General features: G+C 38.5%; 1 protein-coding gene and 1 long non-coding RNA gene across 3 annotated transcripts in view; one reads left to right on the top strand and one right to left on the bottom strand.

The window, feature by feature from the left end:
- The window catches only part of SPTLC3 (serine palmitoyltransferase long chain base subunit 3), a 148,306-nt gene extending 142,463 nt beyond the window's left edge, over nucleotides 1–5,843 (top strand). For both annotated transcript variants that reach the window (XM_008518804.2, XM_008518805.2), the window contains exon 12: nucleotides 1,943–5,843. In XM_008518804.2, the coding sequence (XP_008517026.1) occupies nucleotides 1,943–2,056 (114 nt within the window). In that variant the 3' untranslated portion in view covers nucleotides 2,057–5,843. The remainder of the gene's footprint in view (nucleotides 1–1,942) is intronic.
- A 4,415-nt stretch (nucleotides 5,844–10,258) lies between these two features.
- On the bottom strand, nucleotides 10,259–18,938 carry LOC139078150 (uncharacterized). The gene is made up of 2 exons (XR_011530959.1): nucleotides 13,411–18,938; nucleotides 10,259–11,719 (listed from the first exon to the last, which is right to left on the bottom strand). It is a non-coding gene; the product is annotated as an uncharacterized lncRNA (long non-coding RNA).
- Between the last annotated feature and the right edge of the window lie 1,550 nt (nucleotides 18,939–20,488).

Genomic DNA, 20,488 nt, shown 5'->3' with positions numbered 1-20,488 from the left:
CAGGAGCAAGCTCCCCGAGATGACAGGACAGGATGGACAGCAGAGGCGGATTTGTATTTTTTGTGATCCAACAGTATTGAGGTACTCATGATGACCCAGTTCTCCAGATCCCAGACCTTGTGATTCTCTTCACAAGTTCTTAGTTCGTCTAGAATACCTGGTTTGGAAGAAGCATTGAGACATCACCTACACAGATGCCTCTAAACTTTTGAGATCATGAACCCATATCAATAAAAACTTTGACAGGTTCCTTAATATACATATAAGAGAGTGTGAAAAATGACCCCTTCAACAGCTGGGGCATTAAGGTAGCAACTGAACATAACTAATGCTCACAGAAATAAAAAATATTAGACAAGTCATTCATGTTTGGAACAAGACAGAGACGAGGCCACTCTACAAACACAAAGTGATGGCTGCTCCTTTACCCATGAGAGCTCTAGCCTCGCCTTAATCCTCTAGCCTTCCAAATAAGAATTCTACACATAGCCAAACACTGAACTTCTCCCACTTCTTGACAGCATCCAACCTAGAACTGGTCCCTGCTTCCTTAGAATCATCTCAGGCACAAGTCCAAATGCCTTAAGTTGCCCTTCCCAACTTCCCGTTACTAGGATGCTCTATGGTTCTTCTGGAGCGCTGTCTTCCATGTTGCAGCAAGCTAACTTTGAGTACAAGTGTATTCTTGGTAGTCTTTAATCAGCGGGCTTCAACATAAATCCATTTATAAATTATATATGCATTATCAGTATGTTATGTACATAATATAACAAACACAAAAATAGAAGTTAAAAAAGTTGAGATTAAAATGAATAGAAATTCTGTTTTCCTCCCACGTCCTCCGTGAATTGTCTCGCATATCCCACAAATGAGCAGTTCCGCCACTTGGAAAACCACTGAGCTACTCCATCCCCCACCTTCAGCAAAGAGCAATAGAAACTATCCCAAATTGGCATCATTTAAAAGATAACTTTGTTACTTTTTATTAGTACTTAGATTTGTTGTAAAAAATTAGAAATACAGAGAAGTAAAAAGAACATTTTAATCACTCATGAACCACAGAGGAGTAAACTACTCTTGCCATGTTGATGGATATCTTAATTGATGTCAATTTGAAAGACGTTGCAAAGAGGAAAGTCCATAAGCTCTGCTAGTCATTCATTCTAATGTGACCAACTCTCACTTTACCTTTTCAAAGCATTAGACTCTAATATTGTCTTCCTCCTCAATTGACAGGTTAAGAAAAACAGGCCCCAAAGAGTTAAAAAGGCATGGCCAAAACCATAGGATTAGTGATAGACTAGAAGTAAGAATTGCATTTTATATATTCTGGATCTCAGTTGTTTCATTTGTAAAATTGGGGAAATATTTACCTGCCTGAATTAAGAGAATTGAAACAAATGAGTTCTTGGTCCCTTGTCATTTTACTTTCTCTTGTTCTATGGAACACAGAGATGAGTGTTTAAAAGCTGGGTGGGAGAGAGTGAAGCATGGTAGGAGAGAGGAGGATGCTAATCCGTTCCCATAATGCTCCATTTTGGTTTTGGCCAGGTTGATTTGCTGTATCATGAAGATATAACCCACGTGTAATCTGCAACCTTATCTTTTTCTTCCACAAGGTTATATACAAGGCATTAAACTTTAAAATAAAGCCTGAAAGGGTCAGCATGGATTGGATGCTTTTATTTCTCTCCTCCACCCCAAATATAAATTTAAACATTCATAATATGGCGTTAGACTATTAGAGAATATGAAATAAAATGAATTAGCATCTAATATTCCTCGAGGACTGGCTTATAAACCACACCTTAATGATTTAGATCTTTCTCCTCTTCTTTAAAATCAAAGAAGCTGGCAAAAGAAGACTGTAGCTCTCTGAGGCTCTAGAGAACAGAGCCACTAGGAGTTTAAAGATAACTGATGACAGACAATCTCTTTGCAGGTTTTAGAAGCCCTGGATGAGATGGGTGATCTCCTATATCTGAAATATTCCCGGCACAGGAAGTCAGCACGCCCTGAACTCTATGATGAGACCAGCTTTGAACTTGAAGATTAAGTTTCCTGGTGAATGGAACCTAAAGACTTTGCCAGAAAGACTTCCCTCTCTGCCTCAAAAGGAATATAAATGGATTTCTCTCCCTTTCTAAGGACAATTTTGGTTTCTGCACCAGCTTAATTGAAGCAAGGAAGATGTTGTGTTTTCAATGTCTTCAGCTCAGAACTGTGGAGACAAAAATATGGATCCAGATTTTAAGTTTCTCCTCTCCCAGGTATCCTACTAGAAATACACACACACACTTCTCAGAATATTTTAAACGGCAATGAGCCTGTGTTTGGGTGCTACTGTGCAGCCTCTTTGGTCCGGATCCTTTCAGGAGTTCCAACCAAATGAGGGAGTTTTGATTTTTTGTTCAGTAGATCTCATGATGTGTTTACATATTTCATCTGCAGATGTGGGCAAGAGTGGTGGGCAGTAGCTGACCTCCATGTTCCACCCATGAAAGCACCAGCTAGAACTCATCCATATCAATGGAAGTTCTAGGCAGGAGGGTAAAGAAATTTTGCTTCTACCATTTGCCACATTTGGACTTTTTCCAGGGATGTGTCGAAAGCCATAGTTAGTATTTTGAGGGAGAGAGCAGAACTGGCCAGCAGTGATTAGAGATGGCTTGGAAGGAAACTTTCCTTTTTCTCTTGTTGGCCTCCTACAGTTTTACAGCTGAACTTTTGAGGACTTGAAAATTCAAGATTTTTGTTTCATAAGCAAGGGGGCAGAAGACCAATAGAAGCCAATTTTAGGCCTAGACTAAAACTGTAAAGTTATAACAATTTCAACGTTGTTGGTGCCATAAAGAGTGAATTAACTTGCATAGCCTTTATTACTTCAAGGAATAAATTCTCATTTTCCTATTGAATTTTGAGTAAATGGTAAGAGTCACTTTCCTTTAGAGTTGACTCCCAAGACTAACTTGAAGAATGTACTGACTCAAAAACATTTAAAAGCAAATTCTATTTAACTTTTTCAAGACTGACACCTCCATTCAGGTGTATTAAATGGTACTGTCATCTGGCACATGCACTCCAATTTGGTGCAAAGTGAGTCTGCACACTGTTAGACAACTAACCGTAATTTACTTGAGTTCTCTCTGTCTCTCTGTCTATCTCTGTCTCTCTAAACATGAACACAGACTTCTCTGAATAGCACCCTTTTGCTAATTGGATCTAGTTGGTATGGAAAAAGCCAGTGGAAAACCTTATCTTTAACAAGTTCCCAGATGGTGCCCAGATTTGGAAACTCTAAAGAGCAGTGGTGACCTTTTAGCAAAGCTTCTGTAATAGTTCGAATGAGTTACAGAACATTCCACTCCATCAAATGAGACTATAAATAAATCACTTCAAGAGAGGTTTGACTTGGTGTGACACAGATGGACCCAAGCTTTCATGCTGTGCACTGAGATAGAAACTCAACCCGAAGCACCAGTGTTGGATGGAGCAATATGTCCCGATGTTCAAACTTATTAAAAGATAAAAGTGATAAGCATGGAAAGCTTTTTATGGGAACATTATAACCCCTAGTAGGTGTATCAGTTTAAAAGTGGATCACAGTGATAAAGTTCTTCATGAACGTTTGCAAGCAGAAGAGGAGAGGAAACACAGTTGCCCCATCCATTGACTGATTTTGATAACTAAATTCCAACCCTTCTCAATGAACTGGTGCAGCATTACTTGTGCAAAGAAAATACATATTGTACAAACATGTAAAGAAAAGGAAGACACATAGGTCTTTTCTCTTGAAAGTGTGCATTTAAATGAAATTGGTCCTGGTTAATTGTCCGAAATGCATGGATGTCTTCAGTCCTATAAAAGAAACAGGAGACAAAGAGGACAAGGGAGCATCTGAACAAGCAATAAACATCCTCTTCCATTCTGGATGTCTGTGATCTTCACACACACCTTCACACCCATCCTTTGAGTTTTAAACCTCTAAAGGGGTGTCCTTGTGAGCTGGAATGTCTACCATTATTACTTTTATGGAAGAGCTTGAGTTTAATTCATGTTAGGAAACTATTTACTTACCTACTCAGTATGGGAGGCAAGGAGGAAGTTAATCTCTTTTCATCACGATCCAAGAGTCCTGGGGCAATTTATTACATTCTCGAGTACAAGATAAAAGGCCTATCTCTGTTGGAGAGTCCATGTTGAATATACACTTATGAGAACAACTGTAATCCAGGTGGAATGCTTCTTGAGCACAGTAGGTGGGATCCGGGTCCTCTGGGACTGTAATATAAGAGTATATGTCATATAGAATGAGGTTGGTTAAAAGGATAATTGGGAATACTGAGAATTTCTTATTTTTATAAGAAAAGGTCTTCTACTGCTGGGTTAGTAAGACCATGATTTCAATTCAATAGGGATTACTGTCTCAATCACTATACCAGAGCCAAAAATGTCTCTTTGGCTGGTTCTGTTCGAAAAGAGAATTTTCTAGCAAAACTATAACGTTGTGCACCCCCAACCCTCCCATTTGCACATACATAGATACATACACACACACTTTTCTCTTCCTTTACGGAGCATGCAAGAGTATAAAGGTATGGAGATGAGACTCTGATTGGTTGATAGATGGATGAAGGTGCTGTTATAACAATGACCTTCAGGGAAGCAGAAGATAAAGGATCCAGACATATTTCTAAGGAGGATGCATTTGCATAATAGGGAAACGGCATAGACACGTTCCTAATCTTATCATGGAACTGTGGCTTCACAGATGTTTGGCTATATTACTTTTCAGCATGTTTTGGTTTAACAGAAACCATGGGCTTCAGAATTTACTGGGAAGCTTGTTAAAATGCAGATCCCTGAGTGCCACACCAGACCTCCACTCAATCAGAATAGCTGTAGTACCCAGAAATCTATATTTTAGCCAGTCTTCCTAGGGGATTCTGATCCATGTCATAATTTGAGAACCATTAATGGAGCTTGGTTTGATAGTTCTATTGGCTCTAATAACATAACAGAAACCTTGTTCTGATTCTCTGTTGATGGTTAAGGGTGTTTATACTGCTAAAGTAAAGTGAGTTTTCCAACTTTTTCTCCTCAATGGGGCATTGTGTTCCCATTTTCTAGGCATCTTGTCTTTCTACAAAGATGGATCCAGTATTGATGAATAATCTGTCATTAATTTGGACAAAGTTATTCCTTGTTTAATTTTCCTCTGTATCATTTCCTACAAGATGTTTCTTTTCCTTTTCATCACCTTCTTCCACTGAATGTACTGTCTTGTTTCTTTTTTTCTTCCTAGCTCTTAAAAAATCTTCAACATCTGATTATTTATTTATTCCAACAACAGCTCTTGAAAATGCTGCAAGTTTCAACAGTTTTTCAAACATGCAGTGCTCCACTGTGTGTTTCTTTAGAGATAGCAAATATTATAAATGGCTTACTCTGATTTAAAAGTTCTGACGAGGAAACCTTAACTCTCTTAAATATATACTTTGATTTACAGCAAGAATAACAATTTCATTTTGAATTGGTCTGATGACTTCTTGGCAATTTTTCCTTGTCTCAGTAAAAACAATATATTTGAAGTCCATTTTCTCAAAATGCCCTATGCAGCTGTGTAATGTTCAGAAAATTAAAAGAAGTCTGTATTTTAAATGTTTCTAGGCAATTATTGCAGGACATTGTCTTATAGTGGTGTGGTGTGTGGTATGTGTGTCTGTGTGTGTGTGTTTCACTGAAACATTTGAGGTGACCAATTTCATTTCATACTGCCAGTGAAATGTTAGTTTCTTTAATAAACAAATTATCAAGATTGACAATAAAAAAATAATTGATGATTTTGTGTTGATTTAGTTTGGATGACCCTAAAAACTGATTGATTTGCATTTAAAAATTTCATTGAGGAAAATTGGCAAGGGTGGCTGGCACTGGCTTGCACTGTGTCACAAGAACCAGTTGTGTTCATCTCTTCCCAACTCCGTGTTCAGTGACATCACATTGGTAGCTTGAAACTGACCACACTGGGAGTATTTATACCATGGAAATTGGCAAAGACCACAAATCTTGAGAGACAGCCGTTAAGCATTTATCAGCACATCACTGAGACCACGCATAATGGTGCGATATCTAGGCGGGAGAAAGGGAATAAGATTGGAACAGTTGAACCATGATGTCATGATAACAAAGGCCTCAGTCAATCCCATGGGGAGCTATGCAACTGAGATGCTCCTTTAGAGTTATTTCAAAATGAGACAAGGGAGCCAGGCTTTTATGTCCTCCGCCATCAACTAGCCATGGGATACAAGCTACCAAGGGAGAGGTGTGGGGGAGGGTGTTACCTTGGGCAAGAGGATTCTATTCAGCTGAAAGCAGTTCTTGAGGAGGGACTCAGGTTTGAGCTGACAGCAGTCCATCTACTTAAAAAATTTACTTCTAACCCATCCATTTAAAAAAAGTTTTATAATGGAAAATTTTAAGCATGCAGTAAAATAGAGAGACTAGTATAATGAACACACAAGCACCTGTCATCTAGCTTCAAACATTATTAATTCTATCTCCCTGACAAAACTTCACTCCCCCCCCCACCAGATTACTTTGAAGCAAGCCCCAGAAATCACATGATTGCATCAGTAAACATTTCACGGAGTCTCTCTAAAAGGCAGAGATGTCATAATTTGTCCCTTAATTTGTTTCAACCTCATTAAAAGATAAGTCTTCAGGATAAAAAAGGCATCAAAATGGGTCAAATGTTAACCTTTCTTTCTCTATCTCACCCTGTATGCAAATTTCCTGAATCGAGACCAGAGATTATTCCCAAGTAGGTATATGGTGTCTTGAAAGATAACAAATCAATTATTTTTGGACACTTATTTGGTGGCAGACACTGTACTTAGAACTGTGACATACATTATCTTCTGGGGACTCTCGTAGAGCTTAACGGTGGACTCGTCCTGGGAGGCAACAGTGTTGAAGTTACCAGGGGATTTGCCGTGCATAAAGAGGACTTCTAAGACTCTGACAGATCATTGCTTTTTTTCTGAGAATGCGCTCTTCCTTATTGAATCAAATTTCTTAAAAAATTATTTCAGCAATACTTTGCATATTAGCAGACATAATTCAAGCAGGGCTAAGAGAATGAGTGAGACCAGCTTACCTGTTTGGAAAACGTTGCTGCCTGTGAGAGTCGGGGTTTAAGGTAGGGCTTGTCACTCTCATTGCATCCTTTGGTCCAAATGAAGGGCTTAAATCTGACGGTTGCAAGTCAACTCCTCTGAAAATTTATCAAAGATACAAAATCAATAGAATATCCAACATCAGGAGGTCAGAGTAGAAGCAAGCAGGAATCTTTTGCTGTGGCATGAAACAGTGCTCCCTTTTATTCAGCCCAGATGCTAATTTTTATATCAAAAATATTGATTGAAGGGGCTAGTGATTTTGGCGCTCACCCAAGTTTATTCAGGATCTTTCTTAATTAGGTTTGGTAGGGCTGCAATGCCCATGGCCAGGGTTAGGTCTGGCTCCAATCACCACATCATGCTCTCTCCTTCATCACTGGCCAAGGAATAAGGCAAGGAAATTCCTGCTTCTTTGTTTCTCCAGCCCATAAGTATGTTTTTTCCAAATTTGAAGCATGCATGGAGCAAACGTGTAAGGAAAACTGAAGAACTGTAATGGCTTCACTGTGATGAGATCAATCCAGCCTATAACCTGACTGTGATTCCCCAGCATGAATAAGGCCCTGTGTGTGAAAAATGAATGGGTAGCAATGTGAGATCATGGAAAAAGATCTTGGCAACTTTTGAATGAAAATTTTTCACGAGGCTGATGCAGCCAATCAGTCTATGAGTTTTTTAAAAGGGAAAAATAATCTCTTTTGCCAACAACACATGATTTCTCCATAATGTGTCTGTTTCGTAAATACTGGTAGTTAAGTCATGCAACTGTTTTAATAGTGTCCATATCAATTTCACATACTTTATACCAGTCTTTTCAAAACATCTATGCACACATAAAGCATCCATAAATCATGGTCACAAACTATTGACACCTACGACAAAATGTGTTTTCCTTTATGTACAAAATAGTGTGTTGATATTTAAAAATATAATTCAGTTTCCCTAGAACGTTTTCCATTAAACACCTATAAAGAGTTTTTAACTCAAAGAATTCTTAGATAAAACTTAAAAGTATACACTCATAACATATCTTAGTAATGAGACACCTCTAAGTGGGATCAACCAAATGTTAAGGATTTCCTATGTAGAGAAGTCTACAAGTACTAGAGATAGTCAATGTTACAGGCACATTATACAGAAAAATTAAAGTATTTTATTAAAGTGCATACATTTCTAATAAGATAAACACCTAACTCTTTTGGAATTACATTGGTTTTTTTTGACTGTGTATTTATTATTTATAATAGACAAGTAGAGAAGAAATATCCTAGTTATTCAAATTAATCAACATGGATCTCGATTGTGAATAAGGATGGAAGATCAGGGATTACCGGATATTTGTGGAAAACCAGCAACACCAAAATGAGTGGCCAAGATGAAAAAAGGAAAAAACTTTCACCAAAGAATCAGACAATAATGGAAAAATGAACTTTTGAAATATTCTAATTATTATCCTTGTTGATCAACCTGATTATATGAAGATATTAAAATCCACAAAATAAAAATAGGTTGATATGAAAAAGAACGAGATTTCACAAAAATTAAAAATATTTAATATTTAAATGTTTGGTGAAAATAAACCAATAGAAAGCAAGGAAGAAAATTTCATAAACTCTCTCTCAGAATATAAAGCAAAGGACTAAAAGATAGAAAACAGGAGAGAAAATTTAGAAGATATAGCAGATCCATAAAGGAGGACCAATATCCATATAATAAAATGTTGAGAAAGAAAGAAAGGGGAAAACCGAAGGCAGGGGGAAAAATCAAAGGGGCCAGCCCCACGGCATAGTGGTTAAGTTCAGCCTGTTCCACTTTGGTGGCCCAGGTTCACTGGTTCAGACCCCGGGCACAGACCTACACCACTCATCAGCAATGCTGTGGTGGCAACCCATGTATAAAGTGGAGGAAGATCAGCACAGTTGTTAGCTCAGGGCTAATCTTCCTCAAGCAAACAAAGAGGATTGGCAACAGATATTAGCTCAGGGCTAATCTACCTCAGAGAAGAAAAGAAAATCAAAAAAATAATAGAACTATTTCCCTGAGGCTGAAACAAAACAGAAGGTGGAAATGACCAAGTAAGTGCTGAGCTGATGAATAAAAAGAGATTTTCTTTCTTTCTTTTTTTTTTTTAAAGATTGGCACCTGAGCTAACAACTGTTGCCAATCTTCGTTGTTTTTTTTTTCTGCTTTATCTCCCCAAACCCCCCTCCCCCCGTACATAGTTGTATATCTTAGTTTGCAGGTCCTTCTAGTTGTGGCATGTGGGATGCTGCCTCAAGGTGGCCTGACGAGCGGTGCCATGTGCGCACCCAGGATCCAAACTGGCAAAACCCTGGGCCACCACAGTGGAGTGCACAAACTTAACCACTCAGCCATGGGGCCGGCCCCTAAACATAGATTTTCACCTAAATGCGTCTTCATGAAACTTTGCTATACCAAGGATAACAAGAACTAAAAAGTTCCCAGCTAGAAAAAATAAAACAATCTCACCCACAAAGGTAAAAGTAACAAATTTTATTTTTGAATATTACAAATATGTCCTCCAAAAAGTTCATTGCAATTTTTATACCCATCAACAGTATATAAAAATACTCATTTCCCCAGTCTGTACCAAAGCTGAGTATTACCATTTTTATGTTTATATTTATTCTATTACCATTTCAATCCGATAGAGAAAAAAATGGGTTCTCAGTGAGGTCTGATTCCCATTTACCAGCGATATAATTTTCTCATATGTGTATTGGCCATTGATATTAGTCTTTTGCACATTTTTTGTTTGTGTCCTCTGCCACTTTTTCTCTCATAAATGTCTCTGGCAATACTGGATGCTAGAAGACAATGAAGCAATGCCTTCAGAAACCAGAGGGAAAATAGTCTCGAATCTAAAATCCTATATCCAGAAAAAATCTATAACCAATCAAGGGAGGGTGAAATAGGGAATTTTTTACATGAAAGATTCAGAAAGTTTATTTCCTCAATGCCCTTTCTTTAAAGAATTACTTGACCAATACTCCAATAAGCACATCCAAGCAAAAGGAAGACATAGTATTCAGAAAAGAGCAGAATCAATCCAGAAGTACAATATAAAGAAATCCCAGAAGGATCATTTATTAGTTAAAGTAGATTAAACTGTCATAACAGAAGGTGATGGGCTGTTTCTTGCTCAGGTAGAAGTCCAAATTTGTGTCTGTGGTTGGCAAGCACTCTCTTCCACACGGTGTTTCAAGGACCCAGGCTATTTTCCCCTGGTGGCCCCACCAAGCCCCAGGACTTTCTTGTTTCACGTGCAGTTGAGGCTCCAGATTTCAACCTGTGAGAAAGGGAAAGTGAGCATGGAGGAGGCCCAGATCCTATCCCAGTCTGATGATTGACTTAACTCTGACTGTTTGGACACATTCTGAGGATGATGACCGGCCCTGATTCCACCATGCAAAGAGAGTAACCAGAGACCTATAAGAAGAAGAACTCCTGCAGATAACACCCTGATATCTCAGTTCCTAGAGATCCAGCCCTCCTCCCCCAACACTGCTGCAACACCAACCCATTTTCCCCTGTCAGATAGATGAGACCTATGAGCTCTGGCCATACTCCAGTTATCGAGCCCAGAGTCACGACCCACAGCCGGCTGGTGGGCAGGTCCGACCAGGCACTTACCCCATCTCTCATTCTCACCACCTCATCTCATGTGGATGCATTTGCCTCGTTCCTCAGAAATGGTACCTGCAAGGTGGCTGTCAGATCTGAATGCCCTCAGCTAAGACACCCTTGAAAAGGCTGAGCCGGGCAAGGCTGGAGGAGGGGGCATCACCATGGCTGGTGTCCATCTACGTGCAGCTCTCAGGCAGTGGGAACTCTGTTCTGGCCACAGGAACTTTGAGCCTGCCAAGTCTGGCCCATCTGCTGCTCAGGATATGAAAAGAGAGGTGACACGTTTCTCACCTCTGTGATCTTCACTCTGCCTCTCAAATTGTCACACCTCACTTCAGGCCCCTCCTGGGTTTCATTAGTGATGGGGAAAGCCAGCCAAGTGGGGATTAGTATAGGTTTGTTTGGGGTTGGCTCTTTTAAAATTCCACTTTCACAGGGTAATAGCCTGGGGTCAACTCTTCAATGAAATGATGGAAAAGAGAAAATGTGGGGCACTTTATGGCTTGTTTATGCATCTGCATCTTCCCTGGTGCACGTTCCTGGAGTCTCTCCCCTCCTGGGTTACGACCTTTTGGGGTTTTGCAGCTTGTTCAAAGCTGCTCGTCAGTGACAGTTTAAGGACTAGGGGAGGTAGCCACTAAAAACAACAGCATACACAGCAATTCATTTCTGCCCCACCCCCACATTGTGTCTTACTCTGTTTTCACCATTCAGCCTTAAATGTGAATATATGTGAGTGAAATGAAAATAGAATTTATACATAGCAGGCCTTCACCTTGCAGAGGTAAGAATTTGGGGACGTGCTTTTAGAAAGCTCTTGTTCATCAGAATTCCATGAGTATTCATGTTCAGGTCTTTTGGATTTATACTTCCAAAGTGAGACAGATGTTCTACGAAAAAGGAAAAGTACCAGAAGCAAAAATCCAACAGTGAGCTTTATACTTTGAAACTTGCTTTTTTTGCTTCTGGAAAAAATAAAAGGTTTTCATTAAAAAGACACTTAAAATGAGAGATAGGCAAGTTGAACACAGATTTAGTTAACCAAAGAGCTAAGAAATTATTTAAAAGCTGTCCTATGTTCATTATTGTGCTCTTGAATTGTACTCATGAGGTATTCCAATGAGGACAACTTCTTTCAACATTATTATTTAGCAAGTTTTAATATATGAGATATGTTAAAATGTACTTGTCTCTTAAACTTGAAATTCTCCCTTTGAGAATTTTTGCTAAAGAAATACTTCTTATGAACTTCAGTTGCTGGCAACATTGTAATCTAAATAACCAGAAACTCTCTCACCGCAAAGTAGAAATACTACAGAAAACGTAAGATCCTTCTGAATGCAGAGCTGAATCTGCAAGAAAGTTTGGGAAATCCCCAGGGATGAAAAATAAAAGGAACTTGAAATCTAAAGCTGTAAGAGTTCAGCTGAAACTCTGGCAGCCCTATGGGTGTTTTCTTGTCTCAGTAACATAGAGGCTTGGGTTTTAATAACTATTTTGGAACACAGGCGAGGACTTGGGCCAGTGAGAGGTGAGATGTTGCACTAGAACAATCCACCCAAAAGCAGGAGAGATGACAAAATCTAGGCTCTAGATGGAGGAAAAAACTTGGTCTACTCTGAGAACTCATAACCATAGGACTGGCCTCATGGGTTTAGCATTCACGTTTACAGCAGAATTCCCATGTCAAGAAACAAACATAAAACCTGTTCTGGGCTAATAATACCCATTGTGTGCCAGGCAGAAACCATCAGCAAATCTCTCTGAAGGGGCATATTCTTATACCAGGAGGTCAACCCAGTGAGGCCCCACAGAAGATTAGTTGACAGTCCAAAACTACAAAACTCATGGGAAAATAATCCCCTATGAGCAAGCACAGTAGAAGTCAATATCAGAAACAATGACAATGACACCCTTGGAAAGACACCACAAAAAATCATGTTTAAGTGATTGAAGACATAAAAAATGAATAGAACATATGAGAAAGACAGGACAGATTTGGAAAAATAGAACTTTCAGAAATGTCAAAATATGATCATTGAAAACAAAATCTCAACAGGTGAATTAAACAACAGCTTAGACACAGTTTAAGAGAGAATTAGTGAACAGTAGGAAAGAAAATTATTCAGAATGCAGCCCAGAGAGAAAAAGAGATTAAAAAAAATATGAAAGAGAGCTTAAGAACAAGTTAAGGATATCACAAAGATTTAGCAATAAGGATCAGAGTATTGCTTATAAAATCTAAATGTTGGAAGTAATATAACTGTCCACACACAGTTTTGTTTAATTTTAATATGTCTTATTTTTTAAGATTTTCATTTAAGATTTACTTAAGTTCAATTAACTCAAGGCTAAATGATACTATAAAAATATATCTATCGATATTGAAAGTATAAATATTTTTATAAAACTAATTAAATATTTAACATACGTATGCATGTAAATCTATAAGAAAATATCTACAAGACTATACCCCATTTTCTTTGGGTAAGGATTATGGGGGCGGTGGTATGTGTATATAATCTCCCACAAGCAAAAAATAAAATAAACTTAATCTGGAGAAAAAAAGATACCAACATACTAGACTAACTCAGAACATCACTCTAGGATTAACAATTCTTTCTTGTTTCCTGCCTTGACTTGAAGTCCCCATTGGCTGGGTGCTGAGCCCCACAGATAGTGGTCAAAGCTGCTTACAGGGTGTGATTTGACCTGCAGAGACAAAAGAGTGGAGAGGCCTCTTGAGAAGGCTTGTGATCCATGCAGAATGAAACTTGGCTCTCAGATTTGGAGTGTCCAACACTCAGGGTCAACATCCGGATTTTTCGGGGACCCCGGCCACCATGTCCCTTATCCCCTACAGCTGTCCACTCTGAGAAACCTGCTGCAAGTTTTTTAGGACAACCAGGCAACTGCTTGGCAGTAAGCCTGGTGAGGATACTAACAGAACTGGATTCCGTCCTGTCTTATAGGATGAATTTGTTGATTTCTGCAATACCACCATCCGCCAAGTCCCCCTTATGCTATAGAGCTTGTGCTCCATGGGGACATAATTGGCCATTCTCGGGGTTGAGGGTAGGCAGCCTGACTTTCTCCGTAGTCATCACTCATCCAGGCTTTGGGTTGGCTTCCTCATCCCATTCTGAATTCTGATTCCAGGGGTTGACAGTCACTCATGAGACCCAGATACTTACAAGAGAGAAATCAAGGGACAGAGTAATGATTTCGAGAGTACATTCTGTCTTGGACTGTAAGTTTCCTGCTTCAGGAGGTCACATCACTGTATTGCAATAACAATTACATATCACAAGATATAAACACTATCAATATGCTATCAGCACAACAACATTTCCAATAATGGCAATCTCACGTATGACAGCCTGGTAATAGCATCTACATTTGATTAAATACCTGTAAGCTGCCAAGTACTAGTCTAGGTACCTAACAGATACAACAGCAGCACCAAGTAGGTGATTGGAGGGGTTTCTTTAGCTCCTCCATTATGTCCACCAACCCTTCCTTAGTTGGTGATGTGTTCCCAATTTTCTGCAAGGTATCCAGCCCCTGCTTTCCCTTCTGTCTAGACTGCTCTAAGTTCCCCTAGTACAGAAATTCTAGAGCAGCCACTGAACATTTGTTAACTTGTTTGTTCCTTAAAAATATTTGAGTCCAGCATCACTGTTTCAATGTTAAAGATGAGGAAATAGACTAAGAAGAGCAAGTAACTTGCCCACTGAAATAAAATGGCATACATCACCAACCCACAAGATTCTACATAGTCTGTCCAGCCCCAAGAGCCAAATTCTCTCTACTCTCCTAAATTGCAATAGTAACATTTATTGAGTAATGAATGTGTGAGGATCTCTACTCTCCTATTGCAACAGGACCAATTATTGAGTAACGAATGTGTGAGGCTCTGAACTAGATATTGGAAAAGGACGATAAAACCACTTCTGTCCCTACCTGCAAGATGCTCACATCTGGTAAATGAACCCAATGGTTTGGTTAAATATAACAAACATTATTGAAGGCCAGCTGAGTTCACAGCAGTGTTTAATAAAAGGAGTCATAATATCCTCGGGCTCATTTTAGTCTCTGCATTCTAGCAACTTCTTATAGCAGATGCTCTGCCTGTGTCCTCTCAACCCTCCGTAAAGGTTACCTGCAGCTTGGTGGACATTTTCTTGCACACTGACAGTTTTCTACTGCAAACACCTGCATCCCTCTACCTAAGAGTTTTCTCTGGATTCAGTAGCCCAAGTCCACACAAGGCAAGAATTGATACCCCAAGGGTAACCCTTCCCAGCGAGCAATGGGAATGGCAGATGAGCACTTAGACCTCTTTGCCATCTGGGGATGTAATTTGATGGTATGTTCTCCACAGTCTCTCAGAGTGTCCTCAATAGGATAGAGCTCCAGTTGCCCTCATTGATTGCTCATCAATGAACCCTTTTTGGCTGTCTTCTCTTCCCTGTCTGTCTTCCTTCCCCACTCTCTCACCATGATTCTGGAATTATCTCCCAAATAAACTACTGGCACCCAAATCTTTGTCCTTGGGTCTGCTGCTAGGTGAACCAAAGCACAAAGACACCTCTTTCCCTTTCACCCACAAACATATAATCTTGAAGTCTATGGTCTAATTGGAGTCACAAGAAGTTGCCCAGTCAACTATGACATTGTTATAACCTTCTCAAAGAAACCAAATGTTGACCTTTCCACAGGACCATCTTGCCAAAGAAACCACCAGCTATATAGAAAGTGCTCAGTCAAATCAGCTGAATCTCAGCTAACCCACAAACATGTGAGTGAGAAATAAATATTTATCATTACAAGCTACTGAGTTGTCACACCAACAGATGGAAACGTCTATACCTTTTATGTAACTCAATGGTAAGAACTCAAAATAAAATAAAAACCAAAGATTCAGGAAGATTTTTTTTCCTCAAATATCAAAGATAAAAAATAATATCTAATATATAATGAATCGATTTAAAAAGCAATAATATCACGAAGAACCAATAAATAACAGACATGAGACAATAATTTCACCTAAATAAATACATAAAGAAAAATGTTGATTTTTGGATAGCAACAAAAAGAAATACAAAATAAATCCATAGTAAAGCACCGTTTTCAATTTTCTACCTATTAAATATGTGAATGATAGAAATTGAATTTTGGAGAAACTAGTCCCCTGGTCTTAAAACAGAATCCAAGCACTCACAATGATCACCAGGCCTCCCCTCTGGCATAATCTCCCACCTCTCTCTTCCTCCAGCTCGACTGCCATATTTCTTAGAAGGTTTTCGTTTCTTCCTGCCTCAGGTACCTCCCAAACATTGTTGCTTCTGCCTGGAATTTTTCCTTCCTCCTCCTCTTCACCCCTACTCCCTAGTTCTTCACTTCTTCTTTCTCCTAGTTGACACAAGTGTACTATGGATTGACAGGCAGAATTGTCCACGTTATTTAAATTGTTTTCTCTCTAGCTATCAATTCTTTTTTGAGTGCATCTAGGTGATTTCATGTAATGTACTTGTATGCATGGTTAAACTCCACTTGGCTTCTTTCTGACAATGGAATTCCCTCTAAAATTTAAGTACAGAATGCCATTTTACTGACTACCTGCTATGTCTTACATTCTTACTTTCTCATAGATTATTATCTCATAAAATCATAGCAATAATATTTCAAGGTAGCTAAAGGGTACTTATTTTTACCGATAAAAACAGTGAGACTCAAAAGGAAGGAAAGGGGACTTTGGTTTCAGCTCTGGAATGTAAAGAGCCTGAAAGTTGTCACTCTCATCCTTACAAAAAGAAATGGCTGAACAAACTGAAAATCAATGACTTTTCTTGGACCCATGAGAGAACTGAGACGGCAGGGAAAAGTCACTCTGAAATCTGGAGAGACAGGGACATCCAGAAAGTCACAGTCAAGATCTGATTATCTGGAGCAGAAGCTGCTGGAGCCATAAAGTAGCAGGAACACTCAGATAGTAATTCTGATGAATTGCTGCAGGCTGAGTGTGGAAACTTATGAGTGTGAAACTTATGAGGGATGAAGTCTTGGGGTGGGGACAAACTTTTATGGGGTTTACCCCCATGAATCCCACCAGGCTTTCACAGTGAAGGTCTAAAAAAGATCCCCTTCTGGCTCTGGCTGGAGAGGGAAAGAGTAATCCTTGTAAAAATATGTCCAGAACATTTTCCAGCATGAAGACTAACTCTCCAGGGGAAAAAACATTGCCAGAGCCTTATTCCATCTGAGGAAGGGTCATGTCTCCCATTCCAGACCACTCCAGCCTTCTTATTTCATCTAACTGGGGAGTGGGGATCATAGTCGACATAGTTGATAGGGAACAGGGTTCTGGGGAAATAGATTGGGAATGCTGGAGCCAGGGAAGGAAGTAGGAGGGAGAGGGGGAAATAGCTATACTACTAGTAAAACACTTGTGAAGGTCACAGCCCAAAGACATAGGCTGACTAAAACACTGAGATTTAATCAAAAGACTATCAACATCTTATCACCACACTAATAGGGCTCCATAATGTAACAGTGAATTACAGCTGAAGGAGCTGATACAGGATCTTCAGGGAAACCTAAGAAAAAAAACAAGGACACTAGAGGAATTTGAAACCTCTTGGACCTATAGCTATAGCAAGCCTTAAACAAAGTCACACTCCAAACCAGGCAAACATAAATCCTTACACTAAAGGCTTATTTATCTCAATTCCAATAATCCAATAAAATACACAAAGCAAAAACCACAGTCTGAAGAAACAAAGCAATCATCAGCATCAGACTCAGATATGACATGCATATTTGAATTATGACAGGGAATTTAAAATAACTATAATTAATATATTAAACGCTCTAATGGAAAAAGTAGACAACACGCAAGAACAGATGGTTAATATAAGCAGAGAGATTAAAACATTAAGAAAAATAAAAAGGAAATGTTAGAAATAAAAAGAAAAAAACACTGTAACACAAATGAAGAATGTCTTTGATGGGCTCATCAGCAGACTTGACATGACTGAGGAAAGAATCAGTGGGCTTGAAGATAGGTCAATAGAAACTTTCCAGAACAGAACATCAAAGAACTGTAGGGCAATTTTGAAAGGTGTAACATACAAGTAACTGGAATACCAGAAGACGAAAGAAACAATGAAACAGAAGAAATATTTGAAGTAATAATGGCTGAGAACTTTCCAAAACTAGTGACGGACAATAAAACAGATCCAGGAAGCTTAAAGAGGACTAAAAGGATAAATACACACACCAAAAAAAGCCCTAGGCATATCATATTCAAACCGCAGAAAAAGACAAAGAGAAAATCTTGAAAAAATGAAGAGGAAAAAAACACCTTACCTACAGAAGCACAAGGATAAGGATTACAGTGGACTTCTCATCAGAAACTATGCAAGCAAAAGGAAAATGAAGTGAAATATATGAAATATTGAAAAAAAAATACCACCAACCTAGAATTCTATGTTCAGTGAAATTATGTTTCAAAAACAAAAGAGAAATAAAGACTTTCTCCAGCAAACAAAAACTGAGGGAATTCATAATCAGGAGACCTGCTCTGCAAGAAATGTTAAAAGAAGTTCTTCAGGCAGAAGGAAAATAATGTAGGTCAGAAACTTGGATCTACATAAAGAACCTAAAGTGCTGGAGAAGGAATAAGCTGAGGTAAAATAAAATAGTTTATTCCTATTATTCTTAAATTAGTTGAAATGATAATTTTTTACAGGTAATAATAGTAACGATGCATTGCAGTAAGTGGAGCATATGGATAAGTGAAACAAATTACAGCAATGCCACAAGGGATGGGAGAGATGAATTGGGAATATTCTGCTAAAAGGTACCTGGACTTCATGTGAAGTGTTACAGTGTTATTTGAAGGGAGACTTAGATTAACTTTTTTTTAAAAAAAAAGTGTAGTTTACACTCTAGGGAAACTACTAGAAAATTTTTTTAAGTATAATTAATATGCTAAGAGAGGAGATAAAATGGAATCAATCATATAAATTGTTCAACTAAAACCAGAAAAAGAAGAAAAACAGAAAAGAGGAAAGAGGCAAAGAACAAAACAATGAAAACAAAATGATTACAAACATGGCAGATATTAATCCAATTAAATCAATAATCACTTTAAACATGAATGCTCTGAATACATTAACTAGAAGACAGAAATTGTCATAGTGTTTGAAAAATCAAAGAGGTGGTTAGTGGAAGAGCCCAGATATGCTCCCAAGACTGTCTGAATCCACAACAGAGGCTCTTTCTTCTTTACTAGAGCAGCTGGGTGTTTCTTTCATTAAAAGAAAAGGGGGGAGAGGAGACTTAGCACTTACATGTTTGATATACGAATACCTCCTGAGTTACGTTACATCCATCAAAACATAAAAAAAAACAGAGAATAATCTGAAATAACCCTGGATATTCAAAAAATTATTAAGATGGTGCATATACCAGTTAGGAATGCAAGTAAGAAAATACCCAGTAAACACTGGCTCAAACAAATAGGATTTAGATCTCTCACCTAAGAGAAAGACAAGCAACAGGCAGTTTCTGGCATGAGTTCTGCTGCTCAACAGCGCCATCAGGGAGCCAGACTATTTTTGTCTTTTCACTTAACTTGCCTTCATTTTTGTGCTTATAGCTGCTGCCTCATTATCACAAAACAGCCACCATAGTTCTGGACTTCACATCATCATTCATGGCAGGGAAAAGAGGAAAGAGACATGCCAGTAGTGTACATCCCATTTTATCAAGAAAGCAAATACTTTCCCTGAAACTCCCTCGGAAGACACCCGCTTACATCTCATTGACTGGAACTGTGTCACATAACCACTGTAGCTACAAGATAAGCTAAAAAAATGAATATTTTGCTTTTCCAATCTATATAAGTGAGGGAGAAGAAGGCAGACAAACTCCTTTATAGTGGCTACCATTGCATATCCAAACAAAAAAAGAAAATGTGATTTTCTAGCTATCATTGGTTTTTGCTTTTTCTTCCTTTGCTTTCTGAACTCATGATTTCTTTAAAAAAGTTTTCATTCAATTTTCTCCATGTGTCACAAATTCGCTTAAAACTGAAACGAGTCTTTATTCATCATCTACTTAACACTTTTGCTTTTAGATACCTAATAAATATACAGGTGGTCGCCAAGCTATAATCTGCGCTGTACACTTCCATGGATTATGACAAACACTTCAAATGAAAATATATAATTTAGGTGAACACGTTGTGCTAATCCCTACAGGTTTTGCACACAGGAGATTTAAGTTATTTCATTTTAGGATGACTTAGGGCATTTGGGATAAATCACCAAGCCAGAGGAGTCAGATAGAATGTTCTCAACTGCAAGTGTTTGAAAATCCAACCCCAAATGGTTTTCTTAAACAATAAAAGGAGTTTCTCAGCTTCAGCAGAGTTCCATCCAGTGAGTTAACAATGTCACCAAGGATATTTTTTTTTGTTTTTTGCTTTTTGTGGTTTTTTATGTGTCATTTCTGCTGTTGATGACATTGGCTTCACCCTAAGGCTAGGTTGCCTCATGCTCACGTGATGGCTGCAAACACCTACAACACGACATATTTCCTCATACACATGTAAAATAAAAAAGAGACAAAGAGATAACTTTCTCTTATCC

The sequence above is a fragment of the Equus przewalskii genome, chromosome 21 (genome assembly GCF_037783145.1).
Source record: "Equus przewalskii isolate Varuska chromosome 21, EquPr2, whole genome shotgun sequence".
Taxonomy (NCBI): domain Eukaryota; kingdom Metazoa; phylum Chordata; class Mammalia; order Perissodactyla; family Equidae; genus Equus; species Equus przewalskii.
This window is presented reverse-complemented; position numbering and strand designations above follow the sequence as displayed.